A 21,018-nucleotide genomic window follows, 5' to 3' on the forward strand; every position below is an offset into this window, starting at 1 on the left:
TACTGTAAATAATATGAGAGTTTAAAAGATGAAATAATTAAATAATTTAAATTAAATCAACAGTAATGAGATATGAGTATTTTTCCTTCTCAATAAACCAGATAAAACAATCCATTCTACTCCCCTCCTCTAGGGGGCGCTGTGAAGCTAGCGGTTAGCTGTTGAGCCGGTTTAAAGTCTGCCTAGTCTGCTCGTAAACGTTTCATTTATGTCTAATTTGACCTCTAAATATTTCAGGAAAATGGTTTATTCCGACGTTGATCAGTTTTATGTGAGCTAGAGTCATGAAATATCTTCAGTTTTAATATAATTTAGCTAAATGTAATAACCTAGCTGCTAAATTAGCTCTTCTGCTGTCAACTGAGGCAACTTAAACTTTCAGGATTTTTATGTAAATAGGCCGAACCGAACTGAACCGGGTCAAGCTCTTACCTTCAGTGGTGAGTACATTTAATTTAAACCCGAATGCTGGAGGTAATTTACAGCTTCCTGTCAGTTTTTGAATGTGGAGGTTTCTGTTTGGTGGAACTGAGGGATGGAAGTGAAACGTTACAGGAGCAGAGGTAAATAAAATCGAAATAAAAGATAGTAGAAGATGTTAGGGACTGGGGTCAAAGGTCCAAAGATTCTTGAAAAGAGGCAAGGTCATTTTATTATTATAAAAGATTTCGGCAACCAGGTAATTTAAAGAGTTTTACATGATTAGAAGGAACATAAAACGAGAAACAAGCAAAAAAAAAAACAAGGCAAGAGGTTGAAAAACAGACACAGGTTATGATGCTCCACTGCTCACCAGGTAGGTTTCAGCCTGGTTTTGAAGAGATTGGATGTTTCAGCTGGTTTTCAGTTTTCTGGAAGTTTGTTCCGGATCTGTGGTGCATAGAAACTGAATGCTGCTCCTACGTGTTTGGTTCTGGTTCTGATCCAGCAGCAGCAGCTCTTTAATCCATTCAGTGATTTATGAACCAACAGAGGGATTTAAACAGGCGGAGAAGAGGAAGAATAATTGTTGCTTTAAATTAAGAACATTTGATCTGTTTAATGTTGTAAAGCTGTGATGTCATCATCCGGCCCGTATCTGACTAGACTCCAGAACCGGGTCAGGTTGGACCTGTCTCAGACCTGGTTCTGGCCTAAACGGGCTGAGCTCCCAGTAAAAACAACTGGGCTCTTTTCTGACCAATCAGAATGCAGCCTCAGCTGTGTCAGGTTTGGGTCAGTTCTGTGGCTCCTCCTGCCAGACAGGGGGCGCTGTGGAGCTCAGCCTGTGGTAACCTTCTGTTTGTCTCAGAGGGACCAAGACGACAACGATGATGATCTCTCAGCTCTTCATCTTGTCCTCCAAGGGCGACCACCTCATCTACAAGGACTGTATCCTTCTAACCCAGTTAGCTTCAGGTCCTGGTCTGGATCTGTTTCTGGTCAGCCTGGCATCAGCCAATCAGAGTGCAGCTTTTTTCTGTGTTCAACACTTGACTCTGAGACTCAGATCGTGGAGAGGCAGGAAGTGATGTCATCGACGTTTTCTATGAGAAGGTCACAGCGCTGACGGGAGACCAGCCACCTGTTGTCATGGTAACGCTGCCGTCCCTCTCTCCTTCCCTCCGTCCCTCCATCTGACCCTCTGTTTTCCTGCAGAGCCATAAAGACCTCCACTTCGTCCACATCAGGCAGGGCGGTCTCTACTGGGTTGCCACGACGACAGCTGACTCCTCTCCATTCAGCATCATCGAGTTCCTGAACAGGTTGGTGTTGGTTCGCCTCCAGCTGCTGATCCGTTAGCGTGGTGACCTCTGACCTTTGCTCCAGGCTCAGCGGTCTGGTGAAGGATTACTGCGGCAGCCTGTCAGAGAAGGCCATTCAGATGAACTTCGCCCTGATCTACGAACTGCTGGACGAGGTGCTGGTGAGTCTGTGGTCACAGGGGCCGCTGTGCTGTTGGTCTGACCAACAGCACAGAATCCCTGAGCCAGAGCCGTAGCTCCGCCCACACGCACAGAGCGCTTTGTGTTACTGTCAGTCATAGTAACGAGATATTTAACTGAAAATGTGTGAAGAATGTCAATAAATATAAAAAATACAAAAGTTAAAAACTTGATCAGTCTCTGTGTTGGAATAATCAGAATTATTTTACTGTTTTTAAACTAATGAGAAACATGAAAACTGATCAATACTGAAGCAGCAGAGACCCGAGGAAGGATCCATGTCCATCTGTCCATCTGTCCTGCTCTAGACATGAATCCCTCTGTCAGTCTGAATAATCATTTAGCTCCATGTGAAAGCGTTCAGGCTGTGACTCCATGTCTCCAGGACTACGGCTACGTTCAGACGACATCATCAGACATCCTGAAGAACTTCATCCAATCAGAGGCCGTCTCCTCCAAACCCTTCAGCCTCTTCGACCTCAGCAACGTGGGGCTGGTACGTATCGCCCCCTACTGGGGACCCCGAGTCATTACCTTCCTCTCAGCCGGGCCCTGGTCACAACCTGATCAGAACCTGATCAGAACCACATCAGGCTCTGATTCCATCAGCAGAGGTTCTGCTCTTCAGGTCCAGCCAGTCTGAGCTGAGTTGGACCAACATATCCAACTCGTTGTTCTGGTCCAGGTTCCAGGTGAAGCCGAGCTTATCTGGTAGAATCTGGACCCGTGGTGCTGGATCTGATGGTTCTGGTTGTTCTCTGTTGTAGTTTGGAGCGGAAACCCAGCAGAATAAAGTTGCTCCCAGTTCTGCTGCCACCAGACCAATCCAGTCCAGCAGAGACCCGGTAACAACACTGTGGCTGTGTTCGACCAGAACCGGACCTCTGGTTCTGATCACTGACGTGGTTCTGTTGTTCTCCAGGGAGGGAAGAGCGAGATCTTTGTGGACGTGATCGAGAAGATGTCGGTGGTGATCGGCTCCAACGTGAGTTCAGTCCAGGTTCTCCACGACCAGTAATATCCAGAACCAGAACCGCAGTCTGGAGGTTCTGGAGGTCCAGACTCAGAAACAGAACCCAACAAACCCGGTTCTGAAGTCCATCAGAACCTGGTGGTGTCATTCAGAGTCTCAGTGGAGACGTTCTGGACTTTTCTGGAGATGAACTGGACCTTCTGCTCTTCAGCTGTCAGAACCTGAACGGTTCTGCTGGTTCTGTTGACCCATGACCCGAGCCGTCAGCAGCAGGCTGAGGTGTCTGTGTTCTGACCCGCAGGGGGTTCTGATGAAGGCTGACATTGAGGGAGAAATCCGAGTCAAGTGCTACATGCCGAGCTGCTCCGGTGAGTCTTAAGAGCCAGAACCGCTTTAGAACCTGTTACTGGGACGCCTAGTCCAGTAACACCAGATGTTCCTCTGTCTCCCAGAGATGCGGATCGGTCTGAACGAGGAGTTCAGTGTGGGGAAGTCCCAGCTCCGAGGTAAGCCCCATCCCCTGACCTCTGACCCCTGACCCATCCAGCAGCAGGCTCTGTCCACTCAAAGGTTCTGACCCGTCCAGGTTACGGCGCCGCTGTCCGGGTCGATGAGTGCAGCTTCCACCAGTCGGTCCAGCTGGACGAGTTCCAGAGCCACCGGATCCTTAGACTGTGTCCCAGCCAGGGAGAGGTGACCTCTGACCCCATCGTCGCTGAGCTCTTCATCCTGTGATGACATCACTGACCTCTCCTCTTCCTCCTCCAGCACACGGTGATGCAGTACCGGCTGAGTGACGAGCTGCCGTCGGCGCCGCCGTTCCGCCTCTTCCCCAGTGTGGAGAGGGACTCAGCAGGACGGTAAGCCCCGCCCCCTCAGGGGTTCTGGTTCTGGTTCTGGTTCTTGTCTCCATCAGACTGGAGAACTGTTAGTCTTCACCAGCAGGGGGCAGCATTACCATAACCTCTGGGTCCTCCATGTTTCTGCTTTCCTCATTTTACTAAACAAATGTTTTATTTATTTGCATCTGACCTTTGACCTTTTCTCCATTCTATATCTATGATGATGTCACTTCCTGAGTACTTGATGAAGCATTCCCAGAATATTAAAGCTGCTCAGCCTGTTTACAGCTGGCAGTTCTTATCTCCATGGTAACAGTGAACCGCCACCTGGGGGCTCAGGTCCCTGCAGGTGAAGCTGCTCTCTGATTGGCTGCTCTAATGAAGCTGTTGTTGTCCTCCTCAGGCTGCTGATGTACCTGAAGCTGCGTTGCGACCTTCCGCCCAAAAGGTCAGTCTCCCTGCTTCCTGAGGGGGCGGGGCCAGCGGCTCAGGTGGTGCACACCTGCTGCTCTGCGTCACTCGGCTCCCTGAGCGCAGCTGGAAATGGCTTGTTTGTTTCAGGAGGAAATTGATCTGAGTTCTGGTGGTTCTGGTTGGACCCGTCAGTACCCGGGCCACCGGACCCGCTCTGACCAGAACCAGGCCGGCCTGCTGCCACACCCTGCAGCCACTGCTATGGTATAACATGCTGAACATGCAAAACAGGACAGAGTGGCTGCAGCTCACCTGGCGGGTTGCTAGGAGACCACAAGTAGCCGGGCTGGTTGCTAGGAGACCACAGGTAGCCAGGCTCCAGCTGGGTTCCTGTCTGAGGAACAGCAGCTTCTGGTCCTCCTGGTTCTGTACCTGAGCTGGCCTGGGTCTGATCCTGGCTCTGCTGATGGAGCTCAGTGACCCGGTTCTGATCCAGTTCTGATTTGGTTCTGACCCTGTTCTGACCTGGTTGTGATCCGCAGCTCAACAGGACATCTGTGCTACTTTTTTTGCTATTTTGTTTTGAGTTTTACTCACTAATTCAGGCTCAGATCATCTCCTGCCTCTAGTTCACAAACAGAAACCAGCTGCATAAACTATAAAATAACAGAAGAATCAAAGATTAATATATCAATCAATCAATCAAAATTTATTTGCATAGCACATTTCAGCAACAAGCCATTTCAAAGTGCTGTACATCTTAACAAACACAAAAACACCAAATCGTGCAACATAGAATCAACAATCAAAACATGACATTAAGTCAAGTTCCATCGTTAAATTCATAATCGATTACGTTTCAAATGCAACTCTAACCAGGTAGGTTTTTTCGAGATATAAAGGAAGTCAGTGTTTCAGCTGTTTTACAGTTTTCTGGAAGTTTGTTCCAGATTTGTGGTGTATAGAAACTGAATGCTGCTTCTCCTTGTTTGGTTCTGGTACTGGCGATGCAGAGCAGACCAGAACCGGAAGACCTGAGGGGTCTATATATATATATATATATAGAACAAGAACCCGGTCAAAACTGACTCAAAAGTTACCGGTTCAATCATCCAGCAGGACGGGTCACATCTACACCCATTCATGGGTTAGAATGAACCGTTTGGTATAATGAGAATATCTTGTAATTATGTGAAAAAGTTCATATGGTGTGAATAACTTTCACGAATGTAATTTAAATTATTTAATTTAGGAAAGTATTAATATTATTAATAAAGTATTTTTGAATTTGAATTGAAGGTCAGGAGTTGTGAAATCATTTGAGTTCAGGTTCCTTCATGGTGGAAGAAAAACTGTCCATCTAATCCGACAGATTATCTACCTTAGATTACACAGGAACAAATGAATGGCTTCACAGCTGCACACTACAGTAAGATACTGTAACAGGAAGTAGAAGTCACTGTAACAGGAAGTAGAAGTCACTGTAACAGGAAGTAGATATCACTGTAACAGGAAGTACAAGTCACTGTAACAGGAAAAATGGAGCACAATGATGATGATGATACCACCTTCTTCTCTTTGTAGCACCGCCATCAACCTCAGTGCCTCCATCCCGGTTCCTAGAGGCTCTGTGAGGTGAGCGTTGCCATGGAAGCTCTGATTTGACTGTGGTTCTGGTGTTTGGTTCTCGACCCGATTTGGTTTGTAAAGTCGGATGGAAATAAGGAGCCGGCATCCGTCCCTGATGGATGGTTCTGGTTCTGATCCGATGGTAGAACCGGAACCTGTCTGGGCCGTGGATGGATGCTGACCCCACGGTGACCTCTGACCCCTGTGAATCCTGTGTTTGTCCCCAGTCTGTCCCAGGAGCTCAGCAGTCCAGATCAGAGCGCGGAGCTGCAGCTGCAGAACAGAACCGTGTTCTGGAAAATCCCGCGGTTATGTGGAGGAACCCAGCTGTCCGCTCTGTTCAAGGTGACCCGGTTCTGTTCTCTCTACCTGCTGGTACCAGAACCGGTCTGCCAGAACCTGTAGATGGATTAATATGTCCAGTTTCTCACCCGGTTCTGGAATCATCTGCTTCATATTTTCAATCATCATCAGAGCAGATGGGTTCTGTACGGGCCTGTATGGTTCTGTACCAGTCTGGTTCTGTACCAGTCTGGTTCCGGACCAATCTGGTTCTGTACCAGTCTGGTTCTGGACCAATCTGGTTCTGGACCAGTCTGGTTCTGTGCTGACAGTGCATGCTGTCGGTAACAGAACCTCTCATTCTGTCCTGTCCTCTGTCCCCAGCTGGACGTTCCGGGTCTGAGCTCCGCCTCCATGCTGGAGGTCGGTCCAGTCGGGCTCAGCTTCGAGCTGCCTAAGTGGACCGGAACCGGACTGCAGATCCGCTTCCTGCGCCTGTCTCCCGTCCATCCCGGCCCGTCTCAGCGCTGGGTCCGATACGTCACGCACTCCGACTCCTATATCATCCGGATCTGACCCGGTTCTGAACCGGCTGGAGCTGGTCTGAAGCTCTGGAAATTAAGTACTGTTATACCTTTTAAAGCAGAACTCTGAGTCTAGAACCAGGAGGAAGTTCTGTGCTGATTCAGCCCGATCACGCTCACTGACCCATTCCACTTCTGCTTCAGAACTTCCTGCTGATAATGATTCACTAGCCGACCCGGACCAGCGCGGCGCTGAAGGTTAAACCCGGCTGCGGCCCGGCCCGACTCGCTGGGCTCGTCCTTTCCTCTGGGGTCCCACAGGAAGGAACGCGGTTCTGATCCAGAACAGCGACAGGAAGCGGAGGAGGCTGCAGAGACAGCAGTAACCGGGTCGGCTCTGGACATCCTGATGGAAACAGTTCTGACAGGCCTGGTTCTGAGCAGCGGCTCCAGAACATGTTGCTGCTCTGCTCCTGTTCAGGACAGAACCAGAAGCTGTCCAGAACTCCTCTGACCCGTCCTGAGGTGATAGTTACTGCAGGAAAAGTTCTCCTTTGAGTTCTGTGATTTGAATAAGTTCTGATTAGCACTTATGCTAATCAGCTAATAGCAAAGCTAATTTTAGGCTTAGCGCTAACTCTGAAGCTTCCCCTAAATTAATGTGGATGGATAAATTCTGAAGCACTGATTTCCTTGGATGTTTTGTAAGATTTCAGTTGAATGAAGTTTGACATCTGGGTTGAAGTTTTGGTTTTTGACTGTTAAAAATCTTCAAAAAGTTAGACGTTATAGTCATGCTCTTATTTTGAAGTCTGTTGACACAACAGCTCCGATTCACCGCTCCACAGTGAACAGTTTAAAATCTGCTGAAGTCCTGGTGCTTTCTGACCGAAGCCCTAAAGCGGTCAGTTTGGCTAAACTAGCAACAGAGTTAGCAACAACTGTGAAACTTAAACATGGTATAACTCACTGACACATGGGGCATATCAATATGACTGAATGTAGTGCTTTAGCATTCACTTCTGCTAATTACCATGTTGGTCTAGAGCTTTAGCATTAGCTTTGGTTGGATTATGAGTGGGCATAGCGCTTTAGCATTAGTTTCTGCTAATTACTGTGTTGGTATAGCTACTTAGCGATAGCAGAACTAAAATTTATGATTAGTGCTTTAGGGTTAGCACAGCTAGGTTTGTAGTTAGCGGTCCTACCACTGAGTTAATGTCCTTACTCAGTGGGTCATAGAAGCATTCATACAGGCTGACCTCTGACCTCTGGAGGGACCCGGACCTCCTTACCTGCTCTGTTAACAGAACTCTGAGATGATCCAGATCCATAACTGGAACAATAACCGCAATATTATTTTGATCAGTTTCACTTCCTGCCAGATGTTGAAAGCTTCCAGATGTTTTTCCATGAAGACTTCCAGCTGTGAGCCCAGCCTCTTCCTCCTCTCCCTCAGCCTCTGGGCCGTGTGCAGAGCCGACCGGAGCTCCTGCAGCTGAGTGGACAGGTTCTGCTGATTAACATCTCGTTCCACTCAGCGGACCGCAGGACGGAGCCGGGTTCTGCTGGGACTGGCTGGAACACGTCGGCACCAAGAGGAGCCCGGGCGGTTCTGGTCAGAACTCAAAGCCAGGATCTGGACCCAGACTGAGGTTCTGGTCGGGACTCAGAACTAGAATCTGGACCAGGATCGAGGTTCTGGAGGAGCTTGAGTCAGTCCTGACCCAGAACCAGGAAGTTCTCAGTTTTGTTTTCATGTTAAGAATTCTTACTAAATATTAGCATAAGCTAAAAACAAAACAACTTCCTTCTGAGTCCTCCTCTCTTCTTCTGCTGTAGAAAGGTTTTACAGCCTGATGAACTTCGGACTTTCATCATAATTAATGTTCATCAATAAATTATGGAGGTTTGGTTTTGATCTGGGAACCAGCTGGACCCGTCCAGCTAACCAGGGCCGGCCCAGTTTGGCTGGTTCTGACCTCAGATAAGCAGAAGGAAACAGGTCAGCGCCGCAGACCTGCTGCCTCAGCTGTTCTGGGGAAACAACAACTTGCTGGACTGAACCGGTCCTGGGTCAGAAGAACCGGGTCCCGGTTCTGAGCCGGTCCCGGCTTGTGGATATTTTCTCTTTAATAAATGAGCTTTTATGCTTCTGACTCATTTAAATGGTTTTATTTTCAACTATTTGTTTATTTATATATTTATTTTTAACCGTTTTCCAGAAACTTGTCAGGAAGCTTCAGACTGATCATGTAAAAAACTAAAACAGCTGAGTGAGGAAGAAATTATGTTTGCATATTTGTGAAAATATTATGATTAATATTTGTTATCTTTATTCACATAATAAAGTTAGAGCCCGGGTCACCGGGCCATTAACCGGTCCGGGTTCTGATCTTCTGGTTCTGATCTCGGCTCTGAACCGCTTCTGGTTCCTCTCGGATGAATCCTGATCTGTTGAACGTTTCACGCATCGTGTTGACATGTTGGAGGACTCCGCGTTGCGCAATCTGCAGTCTGCGCGCGCACACACACGCACGCAGACGCAGGTTTGTGTTCCCGCATCCCCCCCCCCCGTCCTTCTCCTCCTCCTCCTCCTCATCTGGACGGAGTCCTTCACGAACCTTAAATCCAAGTTGTAACCTTCGCAGCTGCGGTGAACGTGCGCTGCTCCGGGTTAGCGGCGCGCTCGGTCCTCACAGACACAGCAAGCCCGCTCTCACACACGCAGCCGTTGCGGAAGCTCGGAGCAGCCGAGGCGGCGCTAAAACCTATTAGCATACTAACCAGTTCTGGGTGGATGGACGGCTGAACTGAACCTCCCGGACCGAACCGACACCGTCTGACAACCAACAACACTCCGCCGGCTCAGGCCTAATTTTGTTGGGATTCTGCTGCCGTCCGCCTGCCGAGGAGATGGGGGACAAGGCGGGCACCAGGTAGGGGTGTTAGCCGCTGTTAGCTGCGGTTCTGACGGGCTGAGCTAGCGTTAGCAGCCGCTCTGCTGGTTCTGGACGGGGGAGTTGGGCCAGGCGGTACCGGCGGGTTTAACTGCTTTATTAGACGGGGTTACCCGAACCAGGGCGAACAGAACCCTTGGGGCTCGGTTCGGGTCTGTTCCCCCTGAGGACGCCAAGGCTGCGGGCGAAGTTAGCCCCGCAGCAGGGTGGGGTTAGCGGGGCAGCCCAGGCTCCAGAACCGGTCTGACTAGAGCCAGTGCTGTGGGACTGGAACAGGTTCGGGTCGTGGGTGGAAAACACGACTCCAGCATGAAGACAGGTGGGCGGAACGGACCCTGGAAATCCTGGAGTTTCACGGAGATGTCCGTTATTTCCGCCCGGGAACACACCGAGCTGCTCCGGTTAAATATCAGCCTGGTTCTGGGTACACCTGCTGGTTCCGACCCAGCTGGAGGAGCGGGTCGGCCCGGGTTCAGTCACTGGTTTGAAGCCAGTAAACAGGAAGCCAGCCTGATGGCCTTCTGGTTCCTTCAGACACATGAAAGACTGTATTTTGTTGTGTGTTTTCACCAGAACCAGAATCAGGCCGGTGGAGCCCACCAACCTGCTGCAGAACCTGCTGCATGTGGATCCAGTCGAACCGAGAACTCTGAGTCCCAGTTTCACATCCTGGTTTTAGGAGTTTCCGGGTCACCTTCCATGGAAACCCAGGAATCAGTTCATGTGTTGGTGTGGAGTAGATGGAGCCCCAGTAGCAGTCAGTGTTTCAGTGACTCTTTGAGGCATCTGACTGCAGACGGTTGCCTCGTGCTAACACGCTAACAGCTGATTCTCCTCAGTAATCTGTCCAGGATGACATTTGGTTGGGAAGTTTTTGCTTAGCGACCAGGTGAACTCAAAGTGAGCAGAACCAGAACAGGTCCCATTATGATCCAGTTGATCCCATCAGAACCGGTCAGGAACCTGTCATGGAAACCGTTCACTCTGGTTTCCATGACAGCAGTCGTGTTCTGCTAGTTCCAAAACCAATCTGAGTCGGGCAGCAGCTCGGCCTGGATCGTTTGTTTAGGAAATCTTCAGTTTTCCATTTTGGAAATGTTCCAACTTCCTGAACCGCTGCTCAGCCGCTTCCTTTCAGGAAGCGGCTGGCAGGGCAGGAAGTAAGGAGCCAACATGGTGGCCAGCTGCAGGAGGAGAGTTCTGGTTCTGCTGCACCCGAGTCCACAAGAACACACCAGGGGGAACAGGCTGGTTCTGGTTCAGTGTTTCCTGCTTCAGTCCCACTGGTTTCAGTTCACACAGAGAAACCTGGAACATTCAGAACACTGAGACCGGAGTCAGGGTTACATTCAGAGTGCTGAAGCCACAGGCTGGGTGGTGGGTCTGTGTTTTTCTGGTTCTGGTGATCAGACAGAACCCAGTTTGGACCAAAGGTAGAGGTGCATACTAGGCCAGAGGAGCCCCTGATTCTGTAGAACCCCGCTGCTTCTGGGTCAGATCATCAGAAGCAGCCCACAGCAGCCCCCGTCTGTTCATCTAATTTCTAGAGAGAAGAGGCTTTCAGGATTGTGACCTCTGACCTTTGTCCTTCTACCTGTAGAGGCTGACATGGAGCTCGTTTCTCTGAGCTTCCTGTTCTGTCCTTTGACCCCAAGCTGACCCTTCTGAACCAGGAGCCAATCTTCAGGTTCCTTCAGATAGAACCAGCTCCTCCTCCTCGTCTTCCTCCTGCCGTCTGGCGTTTTCCCAGCAGGCCATGCTGCAGCAGGTGGAGGTGATTCCCAGGAGGAGCTTCAGTCTGTAAACACAGCGACATCAGCAGCTGGGCCAGAACCAGAACTTGCTCCAGTCTGTGTCTGACTCATTAATACTGAATAATAAATGGGAGATAAAGGTCAAAGGTCAACCAGATTACCAGAACTGGAGATGGTGGGTCGGCTGAACCATTGGACCGGACCGGAATTCTCCTAGAATCATAAACTGATATCACAGCTCTGTGGAGCTCCAAACACGTCACTGGTTCTGATTGTGCTGGAGGTCCAGCAGCTCGTTATTGTGTCAGAGGTAGAGTGACCTGCTACTTCCTGTTTGGTGGTTGTGGTTCTGATGGTGGCAGGAAGTGAGCATTGGACCCGATAAGAGTACAAATGATGACTTCCTGAAGTTGTGACAGGCCTAGACCCGGACGTCCAGAGGGTCCCAGCACAGCATTAGGCTCTGGACTTTGACTAGGCCTCTGACTTTTCAACAACCAGTTGTTTAGAGAAACTGCTGCGTCATCAACCACTTCCTGCTGACTGCACACCAACAGGAAGTTCACACATACACACACACTTCCTGTGGCTGCTGTTGCACCTCACCTGCAACCTGTCAGAACCACTTAGAACTGGGGGCCCCATTCTGGACCAGTGGCCCGTGCAGAACCAGTTTCCCTTTCAAACACCTTTCAGAACCAGCAGCTTGTCTCGGACCCAGACTAACTTTCTTCTTCTTTTCCTCTTCCTCCTCAGAGTCTTCAAGAAGTCCAGTCCGAACTGCAAGGTGAGTTCTGCTGAGTTCGGTCTCTGGTGGCCAGACTCGGGTTCTGTTCAGTGGTTCAGTATCATACTCAGGGATGCTGATGAACTAAAACTGGATCAGAAACAGGAAGTGAGCTGTTAAGCCTGACAGAGGGGGAACAGCGCCTCCATGTGGTTAACATGGACCTTACAGGTTCTGATGGAGACGGGTCCATCAGAACCTTCATGGGTCAGTACAGAACAATAACCCAGTCAGACACTAAAGCCAGGTCCGGTTCAGACTGAATCAGGATTGAACCGGGTCAAGCTGTAGGAGGAGGTTCTGTTCCTAAAGGAACCCAGGTTCTGAATGCACACACAACAGAACCTCCAGATCCAAATGAACAAGTTAGAGAGCTGATCTCAGTGTCACAGACAGAACCAATCAGAACCTGGTCCAGTTTCTGGTTCTGCTTCTAACTGGACCTCCTTGTTCTGACCCGCAGCTCACAGTCTACTTGGGGAAGCGGGACTTTGTGGACCACCTGGACCATGTGGACCCAGTGGGTGAGTCCCGACCTCCAGAACCCTCAGATGTTTGACCAGAACCGGGTTCTGGACACCGACTGAAGGGTGTTTTCCTTCCAGATGGAGTGATCCTGGTGGACCCGGAGTACCTGAAGGACAGGAAAGGTGAGCCGGACCTCAGAACCGTCATCGGGTTCTGTCGGAATCCTGGAATTCTGTCGGAAGCTGGAGGGATTTTGTCCTTCAGCCAGACGGGTCGGTTCTACAGAGCGGGTCAGACCCAGCAGAACCCAGAATGAAGGTCCAGTCAGAAGCTCTGGGTCTGAACCCTGACTCCGGAACCCGGATATGGTGGGTCCCGCTGACCTGTACTCCTCCTCTTCCTCCTGCAGTCTTCGTCACGCTGACCTGCGCCTTCCGGTACGGCCGGGAGGACCTGGACGTCCTGGGCCTGTCCTTCAGGAAGGACCTGTACATCTCCACCTTCCAGGTGAGACGCTCCACCACGAGGAACCGCCGGCTCAGACTGACACCAGAACCACGGCTCGTTTAGGAGGATACAGACCCCACGAATCCATCAACTATAAACGCCGGGTTCGCCCAGACACCCTGCTGAGCCCGGTGGGAGGGCGCTAGTTCAGTCATCCAGCGGCCTGCTGTTTTTGAGTTGAAAAACTTTTGAAGTTGACAGAAAATTTTAAAATGTCACAAGGTGATTATGTGTTATTGGAAAACATTAATAATACCTAAACACCAACTATAAAGTCTTAATAAAGCGAGACATTAAAAGAAACCCCTGAAATAAATAAACAAGCTATGCCTGTCCTGGTGGGGGCATAAAGAAAGCCTGGTGGCCTGCCAGGCTTATAATAAGTTGAGGGAAACCCTGAAATGCCTCAACGCGTGATTCCCCAGCACTCAAGAACTTCCAACGGTGTGACTATAACTAAGCTTTTAGAGTTCTGTTGTGGACCATCGGGGTGGAGACCCCTTAGTCTTCTGAAGAAACCTGAGATTAGAAAGACCCCGTAGAGCAGGGGAGGACAACCGCAGGCCTCCGGTGTCCTGCAACTCCTAGACGTCTCTCCTGTCCAACACACTTCAATCCAACAGCTGAATCACCTCCTCAGTGCAGTCAGGTTCTCCAGAGTCCTAGTGACCTCTTTATGTGACTCGGGTGTGTTGAAGTAGAGACATGTCTAAGAGCTGCAGGACAAGGGCCCTCCAGGCCTGGAGTCAACCAGTCCTAAGGCAGGTTGACTCTAAGGGGTCAACCTAAGGTAGGTTGACCCCTTAGAGTCTAGTAGGGACGCATTGAACCTGGTGCGAGGGGAATGTGGTTGTCCACCTCTGAGTTTTTGTAACCTAGCGCGGATTGCATGTGGCACTGTTCAGGTCAGAGCAGTTCCCCCTGGGCTGACATTTATATAGTTGCTCTATGCGGAACCATTTCAGGAGAATACGCCTCTGTCAGCTATAAACGGCATAATTCTTGCTTGGCCCGTACATGCACAACACATACTTTCAAAAGTGCAACTATAACTGTAAAGCCCCAATTAGACCCCTTAGATCCTGGTAGAGACCCATAGAGTCTCTGTAGAGTCCCGTTGAGACCCCTGTAGACCAGTACAGCCCAGTAGAGCCCTGTAGAACCATCCACCTGCAGCTAAATGCTGATCAATGACGAGCTGTATCATGTCATGTTCTCCAGGCATTCCCTCCAGTTCCTGAAGAGAAGAAAGCCAACAGCCGGCTTCAGGAGCGTCTACTGAAGAAGCTGGGCCAGCACGCCCATCCTTTCTACTTCACAGTGAGTCGTTTCTACCGCTACAGCTCTACCTACCTCTAGAATGGCTGTTAGAATCTGCTGAAGCTGATGGGTTTCAGTGGAGCTCAGGTTCTGGTTCTGGTCCGTTCCCTGCTGTGCTTCCTCCATCCAGTCATGTCTGTTTATCTGCTGAACCAGATGATAGCAGAGCCTTGGTTCTGCTCAGAATCAAGGCTCTGTTCTGTTCTGTAGCCTCAACAGAACCAGCTACAGGCTCTTATCACAGGAAGTGACTCAGTGATTCACTCATTTCCTGCTTTGTGGCGCGGCAACCAGTTCCTCTGCAGCTCTGGGTTGTTCTCCTGCAGATGACCCTCCAGTCACACTGAGACCTACAGCTGTGGAAAACTTCTAGAAATGACTTTTGTCCCTTTAGGGAACAGTGAAAACTGCTTTCTGATTCTGCTGCTCCCAGATCAGGTCTAGAAGGGACACCCGGGGCCCCAGAGGCCCCAGGGGCCAGACCAGAAGAGTCTCCAGAGCTCCGGTCTGCAAAGCTGCACTGATATTCATCAGATCTGGGTCTCTAGTTTCTAATTTATAGAGATTAAAGTGTTAATCGCACTGCAGACAGTGAGCCATGACCTCTGACCCCGGGTTTAAATGAGAGATGAGTGAATGCATCCCATAATAACCAGTAGTCTATGTAGCTCTTAGCATTGGTGATGATGATGATGGTTTAAACTATGATGCTGACTGTGTTCCAGATCCCTCAGAACCTGCCGTGTTCGGTCACCCTGCAACCCGGACCAGAGGACACTGGGAAGGTAACAGCTCACCATTATTCATCATTGATTAACAGTAGAGCCGAGTGTCTGGCTCATATCTGAGGGAACCAGCACCTGGACTCTAACTGGACCGCTCCAGAACCTTAATGTTGATCAGGTTATAAGACTACTGCAGGGGTATGAATAATTCTGAGCTTAGCTGTAGTAGAGGAAGCAGATCTTCAGAAAACTCAGCTGGACCGGTTCCACTGGACTGGTCTGGCCAGTAAAACCAGTCAGTCAGCATTAGTCCAGCCTGGTTCTGTTGGTTTTGGTTCTGAAGTGAACCCGGTCTGTTCTCCTTGTAGGCTTGCGGTGTGGACTTTGAGATCAGAGCTTTCTGTGCCAAGTCCATAGAGGAGAAGATCCACAAGAGGTGAGTTCAGAGCAGCAGTTCCACCCTGACACCACCAGGTGGTGCCCTTCCATCCCACCAGGGTTCAGGTGCTCCCAGTGTGCCCAGTGCTCCCATTGTGCTGTGTGTCTCAGGAACTCGGTGCGCCTGGTGATCAGGAAGGTCCAGTATGCCCCAGAGAAGCCGGGCCCTCAGCCCATGGTGGAGACGACCCGGAGCTTCCTGATGTCAGACCGCTCCCTGCACCTGGAGGCGTCGCTGGATAAGGAGGTACTGCTGCTTCCTCATCCTCCTCTTCATCGCTCACCTCACCGCTGTCCTCACTCAGCTCTCTGTTTCCCATCATGCAGCTGTACTACCACGGCGAGCCCATCAGCGTGAATGTTCACGTCACCAACAACTCCACCAAGACAGTGAAGAGAGTCAAGATCTCAGGTCTTCCTCCTCCTCCTCCTCTTCCTCATGTGTGCTCATTGGGCCCAGAAAGTTCTGAAGAACCCATTGGTGTCGCTCTCATTCTCTCTCCGCAGTGCGCCAATACGCCGACATCTGCCTGTTCAGCACCGCCCAGTATAAATGCCCAGTGGCCCAGCTGGAGGCAGAGTGAGTCCCAGTTCAACCACAGCCAACACTTGATGATGATGATGAGTATGACGACTTCAGGCTTTCTGTCAGAAACCTGTTTGCAGATCAACTGGTTCACATACCAGCTAGAAACTGGTTTAAACTAGTTTGAGATTGGTTAAGCTAGTTTGGACCAGTTTAGTTGGTGTAAACCAGTCTGAACTGGTGTAAGCTGGGTGAAACTGTTACAATTGTTTTGAACTGGTTTAAGGTAGTTGAATCACTTAAACCGGTTCACATCTGTTCACATGGTGTTTTAACTTTACACCAGATAGAAACTGGTTTGAACAGGAACTCTGAGACTAACGTCAGCCTGTGGTTTCCATAGTGACCAGGTGTCGTCCAGCTCCACCTTCTGTAAGGTGTACACTCTGACTCCGACGCTGGATAAGAACCGGGAGAAGAGAGGCCTGGCTCTGGACGGGAAGCTGAAGCACGAAGACACCAACCTGGCCTCCTCCACCATGTAATACACACACACACACACGCTATCATTGACTTCCATCCATTTCTACAGCCTGACCCTAAGCAAAAGTCATTTAGCCCTAAACCTAACCTCTGACCCTAAAACAGTGTTTCCCCTAATGGGGACCAGGAGCAGAGGTCCCCACAGCGATACAAAAACCTGGTTCACACACACACATACATTCTCTTTGCTATGGTCGCATGAACTCCTCTTTCTCCTCTTCCTCAGAGTGAAGGACGTGACCAACAAGGAGGTTCTGGGTATCCTGGTGTCCTACAGGGTCAAGGTCAAGCTGGTGGTGTCACGTGGAGGGTAAGACACTTCCTGCTCCACTTCCTGTTTTCTTATTGTTCACATTGGGAAGAAAAACCACAGTCAGTTTCCATGACAACAAGCCCCTTATGGCCAATTAGAGCTCTGCAGGTCATCTTCAGGGCTGCTATTGGATGCACTATTCAATTAATTAGCCTCAGTAACAGACTGGACCCTTCACAATAAAAGCCTGCAGCCAATTGACTGAGCAGTGATCCCAGTTAGTGGCTACTGTTCTGGTTCCACCCGGTTCCAGCAGCTTCCTGTCTGTCCTGCAGGGACGTGTCGGTTGAGCTGCCCTTCATCCTGATGCATCCCAAACCCGTGGAGCCGCCCGCGTCCCGCCCACAGTCAGGTGAGACACGCCCGCACTCGCCCTCAACCCATTTCCATGGCAAACCCCACCGCTCACCCTGTCTCTGGTTGCAGCCGTGCCGGACTCGGACCCACCCATCGACACCAACCTCATCGAGTTCGACACCAAGTGAGTCACTGACGGGTCCGACCAATTGCTGGTTCTGGTTCCGATTCTGACCGTCTGTCCGTCTCATCCTCTCAGCAGCGTCTCCCAGGACGACGACTTCGTCTTCGAGGACTTCGCCCGCCTGCGCCTCAAAGGCGTCGTGGACGACAAGGACGAGGACTGCTAGGAGGACGCCTCACGCTCGCTTCAACACACACACTGATACATACACACTGATACACACACACACTGATACACACCGACACGCTTCATCACCTTACATTCCCCAGCAGGGGGCGGGTGAGAGCTGGACTGCATTGAGGCTCTTGGTTCTTCTTCTTCTCTTGTTTCAACTCCTTATCCCCCCATAATTCCTCCTCCTTTTCTTCAGTGGGCGGGACTTAGAGCTGGCCACTTCCTGTTAGGTGTTTCTGAATGTGGATTGGTTTTGTCTCAAACCAGCGTTCCCCTGTCCTCTGTTCTGCTCCAATTCAGCTTCAGACTGGGAACCAGTAGAACCAGTCAGTCGGGCAGCCGGAGCCAATGGTCAGCCTGTAGCTGAGCAGAGATCTGCTGCCACCTGGTGGCCAATCCAAGTCACTGATGTTGTTCTGTTGATGTCTCAAGTTCAGGAGTCAGAATCCGGTTCCTCCCAATCCTATGATCAACACCAGCGTTCCCAGTCCTATTCCCAGTCCTGTTCCACTCCACGTGGACCAGCTGAACCGGTCCGGTCTGGTCTGGTACAGCTCCTGTTGGTGGCTTGGTGAAGGAAGTGGAGGTTCTTCCTGATGGTGCCGATCAGAACCAGAACAAATCTGACTTGTTCCTGTTTTTAGAGGAGAATCTAAAAAGTTCTGATGTTCAACGTAAACGGGTTTGCAACATGAAGAGTTCTGGTCGGTTCTGGTCCCTTAGAATATTGTCCCCTTTTCAGCACCAAATGTTTTGGGTTTTCGGGTTGGAGATGAGGTTCTGTCAGAATCTAGATGTTTGTTCTGGAGCTGAATCAGGGTAGTTGAGTTGTTTCTAGACAGAACGGGTTCTGATCCGATTGGGTTCCTCCAGCTAGACCTGAGCCTCCATCAGTCAGTTCTCCTGTCGCCCCGCCACACCGACCCGTTCAGAACCGAGCCCCTCTCAGCCGGTCCTCCGACCCTCCCGTCCGGCCTCGCTCACCAAGAAGAAGAAGAAGGTTTTTTTGTTCCCACGCCGTGCTGTGAATCGTTGGAGCTGTGATTCTGTCCTGGTTTCGTCGTGCTCTGTGGGGTTCCTTCGCTCTACGTGTAAACAGTGCCACCCCCTGGCCGCCGCCACGCCCTGGGCTACCGCCACGCCCTGGACCGCCAACGCCGCCCTCTGGGCCGACGCTGCCCTTTGGGCCGCCGCCATGCTTATGTCTATACAACAGAGAAGTGATCTGGAAACATAGAGTTCTTCTTCTATTATTATTATTATATTATTATTATTATTATTCTGCTTCTGATTATTATTATTATGGTGACTTATTACTGCTACTGTATCATCAGCAACCATGATTATCCTCATAATCAGTTCAGAGTCTGTTTGCCATGTATTTTTTATTTTCAGATTTTTATTTAGTTTTCTTTTTATTATTAAAGTGAAATGAACTAACAGTCTGCCTGTTATTATTGATTATATAGAAATAATAACCAAGTAATAAACAAAAAAAATTGACGTTCTACTTAATATCTGAACCATCCATCTTCTGCTTATCCAGAGTCGGCAGCCTCAGTAAGGAGGCCCAGACTTCCCTCTCCCCAGCAGAGTAACATTGTCCCTTCAGTGTGTCCTGGTCTTCCTCTGAGTCTCATCCTGGTAGGACCTGAACTCCTCACCAGGAAGTCTCCATCCTCACCAGATGCTGATCCACCTCAACTGGTTCCTCTCAATGTGAAGGAGCAGAGGCTCTACTCTGAGCCCCTCCTGGATCACTGAGCTTCTCTCTCTAAGGGAGAGCCCAGACACCCTGCAGAGAAAACTAATTTCAGCTGCTTGTATTCGTGACCTTGTCCTTTCGTTTATGACCCAAAGCTCATGACCATAGATGAGGGTAGGAATGTAGATCGACCGTTAAATTGAGGGCTTAGCTTTTTGGCTCAGCTCTTTCAGGACAGCGCCCGCTTCACTGCAGACGCCGCGTCAATCCGTCTGTCGATCTCCTGCACTATTTTTCTCTCATTCATGAACCCAGAGATACTTAAACCCCTCCACTTGGGGCAGGACCCTTCCTCCCCCCCCCAACCAGGAGAAGGCACTCTACCCTTTTCCGGCTAAAGACCCTCGGTTCTGGAGACACTGATCCTCATCCCGACCGCCTCACACTGGGCTGCGAACCGCTCCAATGAAAGCTGTAGTTCATGACCTGATAAAGCCAACAGGACCACATCATCCGCAAAAACCAGACCCGGGATCCTAAGGCCACCAAAGCGGATCTCCTCAACACCTTGGCTGGTCTGGAAATTCTGTCCATGAAAGTAATGAAGAGAATCGGTGACAAAGGGCAGCCCTGGCGGAGTCCAACTCTCACTGGAAACGAGCTCGACTTACTGCCGGCAGCCCGTATCAAAGGCCCGGGTACCCTGGTTCTCCGGGAGGGCTCCCCAAGGGACATGGGGAAGACATGTAGAGCGGTTGGGCGAACGTCCAGCCCTTTGAACTCTGCTTAAATTTAAAATGTTTAAAACTGGAATAAAATGCAGAAAATAAAAATAAGTAAATAAATCAGAAATAAAGTCAGGTTTTGATTAGAGCTATCCTCTCTCTGCTGCCCCCTGCTGTTCAGGAAGCTAGTGTCATTGTAAAACCCTGAGCTAGACCCAACCGGGTCTAAAGTGGTTCTAAGCAGCCAGTGGTTCTGGTTCTGTTCTATCCAAGTCATGTGAGGAACATTAGACAGAAAATCATCACTTCTTGTTGTTCAGTTATTTAAGATAAAAATGTAATTATTTTCTTTAATGTGCCGGACAATAAAGTCTAAATTATATTTTCATAAAGTTTTAGACACATCTACAGGCCTCTGGCCCTCGAGGAAAGCTGTTTGAGACCACTGGTCCTGATGGGTCATCATAGCAGACAGAAACCAGTCAGAAACTGGGAACCAGTCCGCTTCGTTTAAATGGTGCAGAGGGTGACGGTACCAGCAGGGGGCAGCAGAGAACAGCGGATAAACCGGACACTGAAAGACACTTCATCCCCTCATCAGAAAATATTATTCTTAATTATTATAATGAAATATGTTTCTATCACGGCTACAACAGAAACCAGCCGGAAGCCAAAAAATCTTTATATTCAAAGTAAAAGTGAAAACGACAAATATGTCAGTATATTATTATTATTATTATTATTATTATTATTATTATTATTATTATTGTAGTTGTTTCTGATTTTATTTTCAGAACCAGGCTTTTATTTTGAAGGTCTCGTGTCGGCTCTGACCCCATTCTTCATCATTTATGGCCCACCACCATCATCATCATTCTCCATAAAGTGAAGTTTTATGAGCCTCGGGGTTTAATGATTCACCTGCAGACAGGTGACAGAAAACAGAACCTCTCTCAGGTCACCGCCGGCTCCCGGTTCTGGTTCCGGTCCTGGTTCTGCTCGG

The 21,018-nt window shown here is 49.7% G+C and overlaps 2 protein-coding genes across 4 annotated transcripts; both read left to right on the forward strand.

Annotated features, from left to right (window-relative positions):
* The first annotated feature begins 133 nt into the window (after positions 1–133).
* On the forward strand, positions 134–8,998 carry ap4m1 (adaptor related protein complex 4 subunit mu 1). Of its 2 annotated transcripts, none has more exons than XM_032575622.1 (16): positions 134–440; positions 1,292–1,371; positions 1,490–1,575; positions 1,639–1,745; positions 1,810–1,906; positions 2,311–2,421; positions 2,693–2,770; positions 2,848–2,910; positions 3,200–3,266; positions 3,351–3,404; positions 3,485–3,591; positions 3,667–3,758; positions 4,144–4,188; positions 5,739–5,789; positions 6,011–6,128; positions 6,450–8,998. In XM_032575622.1, the coding sequence occupies exons 2-16, from the start codon at positions 1,311–1,313 to the stop codon at positions 6,639–6,641; spliced, it is 1,329 nt and encodes a 442-aa protein (XP_032431513.1). In that variant the 5' UTR covers positions 134–440; positions 1,292–1,310; the 3' UTR covers positions 6,642–8,998. The 2 variants fall into 2 exon arrangements, with proteins under 2 accessions (XP_032431513.1, XP_032431514.1); XM_032575623.1 differs by having other exon boundaries at positions 1,810–1,900.
* A 133-nt stretch (positions 8,999–9,131) lies between these two features.
* Positions 9,132–19,027, forward strand: LOC116727938 (arrestin red cell). Of its 2 annotated transcripts, none has more exons than XM_032575626.1 (16): positions 9,132–9,528; positions 12,060–12,090; positions 12,554–12,614; positions 12,696–12,740; positions 12,968–13,065; positions 14,287–14,385; positions 15,111–15,170; positions 15,479–15,546; positions 15,660–15,795; positions 15,876–15,960; positions 16,056–16,128; positions 16,478–16,615; positions 16,844–16,927; positions 17,206–17,282; positions 17,357–17,411; positions 17,490–19,027. In XM_032575626.1, the coding sequence occupies exons 1-16, from the start codon at positions 9,506–9,508 to the stop codon at positions 17,575–17,577; spliced, it is 1,221 nt and encodes a 406-aa protein (XP_032431517.1). In that variant the 5' UTR covers positions 9,132–9,505; the 3' UTR covers positions 17,578–19,027. The 2 variants fall into 2 exon arrangements, with proteins under 2 accessions (XP_032431517.1, XP_032431515.1); XM_032575624.1 differs by having other exon boundaries at positions 9,134–9,528; positions 17,487–19,027.
* The last annotated feature ends 1,991 nt before the right edge of the window (positions 19,028–21,018 follow it).

This window comes from Xiphophorus hellerii, chromosome 11 (genome assembly GCF_003331165.1).
Source record: "Xiphophorus hellerii strain 12219 chromosome 11, Xiphophorus_hellerii-4.1, whole genome shotgun sequence".
Lineage (NCBI taxonomy): Eukaryota > Metazoa > Chordata > Actinopteri > Cyprinodontiformes > Poeciliidae > Xiphophorus > Xiphophorus hellerii.